The sequence below is a fragment of the Cotesia glomerata genome, linkage group LG7 (assembly GCF_020080835.1).
Source record: "Cotesia glomerata isolate CgM1 linkage group LG7, MPM_Cglom_v2.3, whole genome shotgun sequence".
NCBI classification, from domain to species: Eukaryota; Metazoa; Arthropoda; class Insecta; order Hymenoptera; family Braconidae; genus Cotesia; species Cotesia glomerata.
This window is the reverse complement of record NC_058164.1, coordinates 21,913,374-21,923,860: the sequence shown is the minus strand read 5'-3', so window position 1 is coordinate 21,923,860 and position 10,487 is coordinate 21,913,374. Positions and strand designations below refer to the sequence as shown.

The following is a 10,487-nucleotide window of genomic DNA, read 5'->3' as shown; positions in this document are numbered from 1 at the left end:
GAAATTTGCTATGTCAATGTTTATTTTTTTTTTTTAATTTATTAAATTAATTTGATCTGAAAAAATAGCTGATAATAATTATTTTATTATTTTTATGACAGGTATGAAATTTTTTAATAATTTTATAGCAATTAAATTATTAAAAAAAAAAAAAATTGAACAAAAAATTTCACATGTGAAAATTAAAAATAATTATTAGTGAAAATTTTTAAAGCATACTTTTATTGTAACTAATTATGACACAGAAGTTGACAGGCAGAAATTTTTTTAGAATTTTATAGCAATTAAATTATTATAAAAAAAATTTAATTAAAAAATTCCACATGTGAAATTTAATAAAAAATCAAAATTAATTTAGCAGATATTTAATAATTTTTAGAACTTTTGTTAACAAATAAATTATGGCAAAAAAAATAAGAAAAAAAAGTTGACATAGAAATTGAAAAAAATTAAAAATGCAATTTTTTAAAAATAATTTTTCAGAATTAATTTAATTGTTAAATAAAATTAAAAATTTGTCAAGTGACAGCTAATTTTAATGTCATTAATAAAAATTACAAGTGAAAATTCTTAGAAGTATTTTTTTATTGTAATTAATTTGTTGAAAAAAATTTTAAAATTGACAGCTGATAGCTAACTTCAGTATTTATTTTTTAGACTTGTAGAAGAAAATAATCTTTTGCATAATGTCAGAAGAACCGCCTCGTAAAAGATTAAGGGGAAGTAACCTCGTGAATGCTTCAGACAAAGTAAGCAATGATCAATTACTTTTCTTCACCGCAATAAAGAAGAATGATACAAAATCTCTCAGCAAATTTCTTGAAAATATATCTTCATTCAAAATCAACATAAACTTCACATCCAAGAATCACACAACAGCTCTCAACTTGGCGATAGTCGCAAACAACTATGAGTTAGTGAAAAGACTGATTGACTTAGGTGCGAACGTGAACTTGAGATCACTTCGAGAACATACAAGATATGTGTATTACAATCGTCTTCCGCTACACCTAGCAGTTCATAACGGGCAAAAGAAAATAGTGGAACTACTGCTGCAGAACAATGCTGATGTTAATTCCGTTGAAGATCATAAAACAGCTCTCAGTATTGCTGCTGAGCAGAATCATTTCAAAATTGCAAAGCTGTTAATTGACTCAGGAGCTGAAATTAACCCTTCTAATTCAGTTAAACCTTTATTTTCCGCCATCAGCAGAAGCACCTCAATGGCTGAATATTTTATTAAGAGAGGCGCTGATGTAAATGCTGTTGGCAAATATTGGTACGATCCACAAGACATCGACACTACTGCACTGGAACTAGCTATTTACAGACAAAACCCAGCTATAATGCAATTATTGATAGATAAAAAAGCGAATGTTAATTACAAGAGCGGACAGGATACACTTTTGAGAATTGCTGTGATAACCGGCTCGGTTAAAGCGGTCAAGGTTCTTTTGAATTGTGACGATATTTCAGTTAACGCTGTTGCTGCGCCTGGAATTTCTGCTCTTCATGTCGATTATATTACTTCTTTTTACAAATCTAACAACACCAAGAATATTTTAACTGCTTTACTGGATGCTGGAATTGATGTTAATCAAATATCTTACAGAGGCGAAAATGTTGTTGATTACTTCAAGAGAATGTCTCTAGTTATCAAGAAGCCTGTCTTCCAACACATCGTGAAGCTCAAAGCTGCTGGACTCTATGTTTGCTCTGATATTTTGGAAGCTGTTGAAGGAACAGAGTATGCCAGCTTTTATTCCGCATGTTGTCTGGAAGTCCAAATGATGAAAGAAAATAAAATTCTTGATATTAATTTCAGCTTTTATGATCTTTTACATAAAAGCCAATTTGTTGTAGCGTTAGCTCTGCTGATTGTTGATCAAAATAAGTGTTTACAGGAAAGGCTTTTGAGAAGACAATTTACATTGTATGGCGGCTTGATTTATTACCGTCTGAAAAAAGCTTTTTACAGGAAGAAATTATTAGTGAAAGTTGATGAGATACTTTTTGATATTTTTAACGCTCATCTTCCGGATGTTATCAAAAGAATGATTTACCTTTACTTAAGTAACGAAGATTTGAAATTATTAGTTTAATTATTAGAGATATAATTAGTTTAATATAATAAGAAGAAATAAATGTTCTTTGCTGACTGATAGAAAATTTATTGGATACAAAAGAAAATTTTTTAAAAATAAACATGAAAATTTACCATCATTGTTATTAAATTTAAAATGTGTTTTCTCTTATTTCATTTAATCGAATTAATTATTTTTGTCTTTGTAATTTGTACCAATAAATCTATGAAATACACTTTTATAATTACAACCATTGTTTAAATATTTTTTATTTATTTATCTTTAATAATATTTCTATTTATGCAAGCTTTTAATAGCACTTATTTAAAACAATATTCAAATAGTATTAGAAATATTTTAATATTTAATTACTACGCACGTAAGTCTAAAAACCTGTTTAGTTATAATTTATAATATATTTTTACATATAAATAAACCTTTGAATTATTTATTTTTATTATCTTTTAAATCCTAATCGTTAATTATCTATATAACTCTATATCTATTCATACATCTATATAGCAGAAATTTAACTCCTTTGGTTTTATTTCATTAAATACTTGTTTATAAAATCAAAAAGTTACTAAATTTCTGCTACTTGCTTTATAGTAAAAAGTATTTATTAATATCGCATGACAAATGCCAAAAAGGCGGATCAAAAAATTTTTTTTGGCCTTTCAATTCATAGATATAAAAAAATTTTTTAATTACTAAAGCCAAAAAAGCGTACTTGTGTAAAAAAAAATTGTCCAAATAATGTCCCAAGCGTGGACATCCAAACGTGATACAATGAGGGACATTTTTTTTGATAATTTTGGGACAACACATAAATAATTGGAAATTTCCAAATAGTGAATTTTAAGAACTTTTTTCGTGAATTTAGAGTATTTTTTTTTTTTTTTGAAATGCTTCCAAGATAATTTTAGAATCCACGCGTTTTTTTTTTTTTAACAATTTAGTTAAAATTTTGTCCTTAAAATCTTATGTGGAACATTTTTTGAATAATCTCAAAACATTTTTTGAACAATTTGAGAACAAATTTTATACAATTTTGGAACATTTTTAGAATGTTTTGAGAACAAATTTGGCACATTTTTAGAACAATTTTGGAACATTTTCAGGTTGATTTTAAAACGTTTTTTAAATGATTTTAGGAAAAAGATCATTTATTTTTACACAGCTGTAGATTTGTCCCAAAATTAATGGATAGAACATTTTTTGGAGATTTATAGGATAATTATGGAAGATTTTTAGGACAATTTTGAAACGTTTTTTAAATAATTTTAGGAAAAATAAAAAACGTTTTAAAATTGTTCTAAAAATGTTCCAAATTTGTTCTCAAAACATATATGTACAGAAAAATTTTCTTAAAGCCAAAAAAGCGTATAAAAAAAATTTTTTTTTTATTACAAAATATTGACAAAAATCATCTGTAGAGAGAAGATACCCAATGGATTAATGCAAAATGCGATGGCACAATAAATTTATACGATCTTTTGATTATCAGCACCGGCACGTGCCAGAGTCGCGGCTAATTGCGCGGTTGTAATTACCATTACGCCGGTACACGATGATCCGTTTTGATGATACGCTGAATTTGATGATTGAGACGAATCGCCCGCCATCTCGTCGTCGCTCAAATTGTCCAGGTCATAGGAGTACGCGGTTGATGCAGCGTTGATCGCTGATGACTAGAGTCAATGACGAGGGTTATTTATATCAATCTTTTCTTTCTTGACTACTAACGTGATACTATAATAAAATTCATAATGATCCGTTCAATAGATAGATTTCTAAAAAATCTACCTAAAAATAAAAAAATCGTACATTACCTATGATTAATAAAAATTAATTTTTTCAGGAAAGTTTTCCGAAGAAGATGTCTTGGTGCAGAGTATATTACCCTTGAATAATTGTTTTTATCTGATCCCCTCACTTATTTACATAAAAATGATTTTTTTTTTTTTTTCAATCACTAACTTAATTTTAAATTTTCCGAAAAATTTATTCTTACTTTTTAGTTTGGTGTTATGTTAAAGCATATTTTTTTGAACTATTACTTATTTTTTAATTTATAAATATTGTATTTTTTTTTTTTTTTTTATTTTCTTTAATGAGAGATGTCCATATTGAGAGATTTCCGAATTTTCTTGTCCATAATTAGAGATGTTCATTTGTAAAGCTTTTCTATATGCAGAGTTGCGTTCATTTGTGTATATGCCAAATAACCTTGATGTCTTTTATTCGAATTGTCTGAATTTAGGTTTGTCATTTTTTTTTAATTTCCTTTGTTTCTTCTGTTTATATTTCCATTTTTTAAAAATTTTAATTGCTTTAATGGTCTATTTTCTAATTTTAGGCCTTTTCAATTTTAATTTTGTATAATGATATGATCTAATATTTTAGTAAATGTTTTTATATTTAGCTATAGTTATTTGATATTGGTTATTTTTTTTATTTTCCAAACATATTATTAATTGAAATTTTTAGTGAGAGATGTCCAAATTGAGAATTTTTTATTTTACTCGAATCATTGCCAACCGTTACAAATCAATGACGACGACTGTATTATTTGACATAAAAATATTAAGACATAAATAACAAAAAAAAAAAAAAAAATGAAAATATCTCAATAAAATACACTTAGTTATAATATAGATTTTACAATGATATAATTTTAATATAGAAGAAAAAATATACAGGTAAGGAAAATATGAGTAGATACTATTATCTCATAGACAAGAGAATTGACGCTAAAGCACTGGTCGTTATTGGTTGGTTAAATCCTAAGAGGTCGAGAGACTCAGCATTGTTTAAATAGTATATTACATACCTAGGCCAGTAAAATAAGAAAAGTCTCAGATCACATGTAATTGTTGGCCGAGGCGAAGCCGAGGCTTTACTTTTTACTGGCCAAGGTATGTATACTATTTTTCTGCTCGACGTAGCCGGAATGTGGCAACTTTGTTTAGCGCAGCGGCCAGAAAGTTGCCACTTTCCGGCCGGAGGGCAGAAAAAGAGATTACAAATCGGCGCTATTCTGTAAATAGGGGCTGATTGCTCAAAGTTAGATCGCGTTAATGGTAAGTAACATGGTGTGTACATAGTAGTTGACCGATTATCAAACATTGGTTATTTTGTAAATTTTAATTAATTTTTTATGTTTAATGTATAATGTTTTTATGCTTATTTATTTAAATTAGATTTGTATTATTAGTTTTCAAAATTCGTTTAGTTTAGAACAAAACTAATAATAATAAAAAAAGTAACAGATTAGTAAATTAAACTGTAACAGGGTAAATTACCCAGTGACGGTAAACCCGCACTCGTGCGTTAATTAGTCGACGCAGCACTGGCGCGTCTCGGTCTTCGGGACCCGACTAGTATTAAGTGGGGGAAATTTTGGGTTTCTTGGTCAGTTGAGTAGAGGCAACAAGTCAGAAGTAGTGCAGTGAGTCACGTATTTAGTGTGCGTGGTTACGAAAAATTTCACTTTTTATGAAATTCCGAAAATCTATCTACTAGGACTTTTAAAAAAAATTGAAGTACACAATGACGCACACCAAGTACGTTCCAAAATTGTTTCTTTTAATTTTTAAATTTACAACAAAATTTTTTTTAATTTCCGAAAATCATATACAACCATATCGGTAACTTGGATTTTTTAATTTTTTATTTTATATCTTTTTGTAAAGAAATAAAATTTTTTTTTCTTAATAGTCTTATGAACGTGGACTTGGCGCGATTTTTTTACAGTGAAACTGTTTTTGTTCGGATTTCAGTATTTTTTGTAATTATAATAAAAATTGACAATTTTAATTTAATACATTTCCGCTGGCAAACTATCCCCTTTAAGCTATAGTTCATGTCAAAGTTATTCTTGCGCCGCCTGGAATGTGTAATTGCAAGCTGTCAAATATCTTTTTTTCACTGTAGTTTCCCATCTATTATAAGATTAGCATGTATCCTTATATTATTTAGTCTCTGGCCGTCCGCTTTTTACATAAGAAAAAAGTCAAAATCTAAAAATTTGGGTCGCTTTAGTTTGTGCTGATCATTTTTAATAATTTTAAATAGAAATTATAAAGATAATTGATAATAATCAAGTAATACGCGTAATAAAAAGCATGAACTACTATTATAAAATATCATATAAAAAAAAATCAAAATAAATTTGAAAAAAAATTTGTAACCTCAAAAAACCGTTCTGCTTACGGTATATACACATTCGGTAGTCTGGCTTGAGAACGGAACTTGGCGCCAGACTCTATCGAGTCTGTTGATAATAATTCAATTCACTAAATAAATTAACGTTTTTAATATTTTAAAATAATAAAAGATAATTATGAGCTGTGATAACATTTGTTATGTTACAGTAAACGTTATTATAAAATAATATAATTAATGTAAATAATTTGTAAAGATGATTTTTGTTTATAAGCAATCTTCATAACATAAGTATTACATTGCAAGCGAAACACAAATTCACTCAACAAAATATTTATTAACTGTTAATAAATATTGGTTAAATATAAATAAATACTTATTAACTATTAATAAATGTACTCTTTTCTCCTAAATAAATTAAATTATTAATAGCTAATAAATCCTATCAGTGTACAAATTTAAACTTGACTCAACAATCATCTTATTTGAAACACATTAAACAACAAGCACAAATATTTCTTTATTACTAATAATTTAATAATTATAAATTATTTTAAATAACAACACTTATGTAAACATATTTATATTTTTATTTTATATAGGTTAGAAACTTACAACTGTGCATGCGGTCAACTACTGGTATTTTGAAAAATAGCAGGTTCCAATAGATGACCGAAGTCATTTATTGATGGTACAACGGTGTTTTATTGTCCTAGTATCTGACCGGTCGTTGAATTGGTATTTATTTGATTGTTTTTATCAAATCTTATTGAGAGATTTGTTAAGAAACTATTAAAGACTACTTCAGAATTTAATTTGGCAAGATTAACCTAATAGAAACTTTTTTGTTAACTAAAACATGTAGTCGCCTCTCGGATACTTTACTATAGTAATTGACCGATTTTAGTCAGATCTGCGGTGAAAAATTTTCATGAATTATTTTCGATGTTCTAAAAATTAAATAAAATTTGGAATACCTATTCATTGTAATGATTATAAGTTCAACAATAGTTAAAAATAAATTTCAGGGTCATAAAAAATGCAGTTAATAATAATTTTCAGACTTTTTTATGAAAGCGGTCAACTACTGGTGCCCGGTCAACTACTGGAACATTTACCCTACTTGATAATTTTTAAGAATTTTTTTGAACAAATAAATTATGGCAAAAAAAATGAGAGAAGAAAATTGACCTGTAGAAATTTGAATAAATGATAAATGCAATTTTTTTTTAAATAATTTTTTAGAACACATTTGTTTTCAATAAAAAATTCAATAACAAAAAAATTCCAAATGCGGAAATTAAAAAAAATTAATGGTGTAATTTCCACCAATTTTATTTAGAATTTCCATATTTTACTAATTGAACTTAAAAATTAGTTATAACATGGCAAAATTAACATCGATTGTGAAGAAATCATATAGATTTAAAACATAGATGAATCAATATAGATTGAAACTATAAATTTTTTTTTAATTATTTAAAAAGTACCAAATTATGTATAGTGTAATTATAAATATAAAAAAAATCATTAAGCCAAAGTTTTTTTATTTATAATCAGTAAATATTGACAGTCACATACTTACTGTAAGTTGCTAGTAGAAATATAATATAATTAACTTCAATATGAATTTTTATTTTTTGGATTATAATTTTTATTAAATTTCATTGATGAATGACACCGTTAAACTTTTCAATAAAAAAAATCAAATAATCCCTGTTTCTGAAGAAATTATCTATACACACTATTTAGAAAATTGATACCTACATAATTAATTGGTTTGAGATGTATTTATTATTTGCAAAAAATTTTACAAAAAACATTTACTTATAATTTTCATAAAGCATTCCTTTGGCAACAGGAAGGGCTGCTTCTTTATTCAACAACTTTTCAACAATTGCTAATCCAAAGGCGTACGCAGTCGCCGGTCCTCTGCTCGTGATAATGTTCCCTGCAGAAACAATAATTACAAATTAATGAAACGAAATTGATAACTTATTTACCAGAATAATTAAATAACTCTTACCATCAGTTACGACAATGTCTTCCAAGTATTTATAATAATCAACCAACTGGTCTTTCATTGCCGGGTAAGATGTTACTTGCTTTCCTGGAGCAATACCGTGAGCTTTTAAAGCTGTTGGTGCTGCACAAATAGCAGCAATAACTCTTCCTTCACTTTCTTGTTTCTTCAGCAATTCTCCTACTTCTTTGGACTGAAATATACAATTAATTTTATTGATAAATTATAGGGGTCATTAACTTTAGAAATAAGTAGATATTAAAAAATATTGAGTCTTAAAAGCAATAGTTGAATGCAAATTTATCAAGTATTATTAATTAAATTTAATTATTGTCGTTATTAGAGAATTCATTTAAAAATTCTTAAGGTAGTTCACTCACAACATATAGTTTGTGCTACTTCTTTCCTTTTCACTCGCTAGTGCTGCCATTCTCACAGATTATCTCTTATTTACTTTTACTAATGATTCTTTTTGTTTAACTAGCCATTTTATCAATAATTTATAAAAAACTACACGGTCAAAATTCTCAAAATTTTTTTGGGTTATTTTAAGTATATTATTCTAACAGGTATCAGTTTTTTGAAACGATCGTAAAATCCTTTCAATGCAATAATCATAAATATTTGTGATTTTCTCACTCTTCATCCATACTGCTTGTGCTAAAATGTCATTTTTAATTAAAATTATCTCATTTCTGATACGATCATTTGATTTTATATTTCAACAGCACATGTAGTGCGTATTCTATTACCCATATTTCAAATCTCGAAAACTTCTTAAAATTTTGCATTTATGACTGAACTACCTTAATGCGTCATATTGAACAAATAAAATGTATATATACCGTAAAAATTTTTTTCAATTCTAAGAACGACTAAATTAAAATAAAATAAATTATCTCAAGTACTAAAAAAAAAAAAAAAATTTACCATGAAAAAAAGAGAAAAAATTTCTTTTGAAAAAAAATTCGAGTTTTTTTAGCTGAAGAAATGAAAATTATACTCACAGTAACTTTCTTATTGCAAAAAAAAATTTTTTGATTTGGAAAAAAAAACAATTTTAAATAGACAACTTGCGAATTTTCATTTAAAATCTTTTTTTCCCAAATCATGAAAATTTTTTTTCAACAAAAAAGTTACTAAGAAAAATTTTTATTTCTTTAGCTAAGATATGAAATGATTTAAAAATTTTAATAAACTAATTTCTTCTGACAATATTGTTTATTTTTTTCAAAATAAATTTTTCTCAGTGTACTTTTCGGTTTAAAAAATAAATATTTTTTTTTTTTTTTACAATAAATAGTTACACTTGAAAAAATCAAATAGCCGGCTAATACCTCACCAAGTTTCCCAGTAGAATTTTAATAATTACTCTTGTTAATTATTTTAATGAACTTTTTCAACCTTCTTAACGATTTACAAATCCCAAGAAAATAATATATAGCCAAACTATAATTAAATAAACTTACACTGGCAAGAGCTTTTGAACCACCTAAACCACCAGGTAGAATAACAGCATCAAAACTGTTATTTTTCACAGCATCCAGCTGAGTATCAGCACAAATTTTTACATCCCGACTGCATTTAATACAGTCTTTTCCTGTTATGCTGGCTATTGTCACATCAATCTAAAGAAAAAAATAATTCAATTATAATTATTTTATCAATGTCGAAAAATCATAACCTTAATTTACCCCAGCACGTCTGAGGACATCAGCAGTTATCACAGCTTCCATTTCCTCGGCTCCGTCAGCCATCAGCAAAATAGCGGTTTTTTTAGCCATCGCAATTGTTGTAAATAATTTTTTTGATGAATAAAACGAAGAAATTAGTTTAGTCGAAGTTGTAGAACCTAATGCGAACATGAACCATTAACTGAAATAAATATAGACGTATAAGTAAATCCGTGTCAGAAAATAGTTGATATAAGCATGTTATTTTATACAATTGTATACATATATAGAGCCTCTAGACATGTGACAATTTTTTTAATTCAGAAATTTTAATCACGTTGAAGTTAACTGACATTAGAAATTTTTTTAGAATTTTTTAGTAATGAAATTATGAAAAAAATTTCACTTGTAGAAATTTAAAAAAATTATCAGTGAACGTTTTTTAAAGCATTTTTTTTTATTGTAATTGATTGTTATAAGAATTTAAAAAAATGACAATAAAGGTAGCAGCAACTAATAATTTTTTAATTTTATTTAAAA

At 26.7% G+C, this 10,487-nt stretch overlaps 1 protein-coding gene across 2 annotated transcripts; it reads right to left on the bottom strand.

The window, feature by feature from the left end:
* Positions 1-1,952: 1,952 nt before the first annotated feature.
* On the bottom strand, positions 1,953-10,149 carry LOC123268696 (protein dj-1beta). Of its 2 annotated transcripts, XM_044734021.1 has the most exons (5): positions 9,969-10,149; positions 9,744-9,902; positions 8,278-8,467; positions 8,072-8,202; positions 1,953-2,084 (listed from the first exon to the last, which is right to left on the bottom strand). In XM_044734021.1, exons 1-4 carry the CDS (start codon positions 10,137-10,139, stop codon positions 8,075-8,077), a joined length of 648 nt encoding a protein of 215 aa, XP_044589956.1. In that variant the 5' UTR covers positions 10,140-10,149; the 3' UTR covers positions 1,953-2,084; positions 8,072-8,074. The 2 variants fall into 2 exon arrangements, with proteins under 2 accessions (XP_044589956.1, XP_044589957.1); XM_044734022.1 differs by lacking the exon at positions 1,953-2,084 and having other exon boundaries at positions 8,023-8,202.
* Between the last annotated feature and the right edge of the window lie 338 nt (positions 10,150-10,487).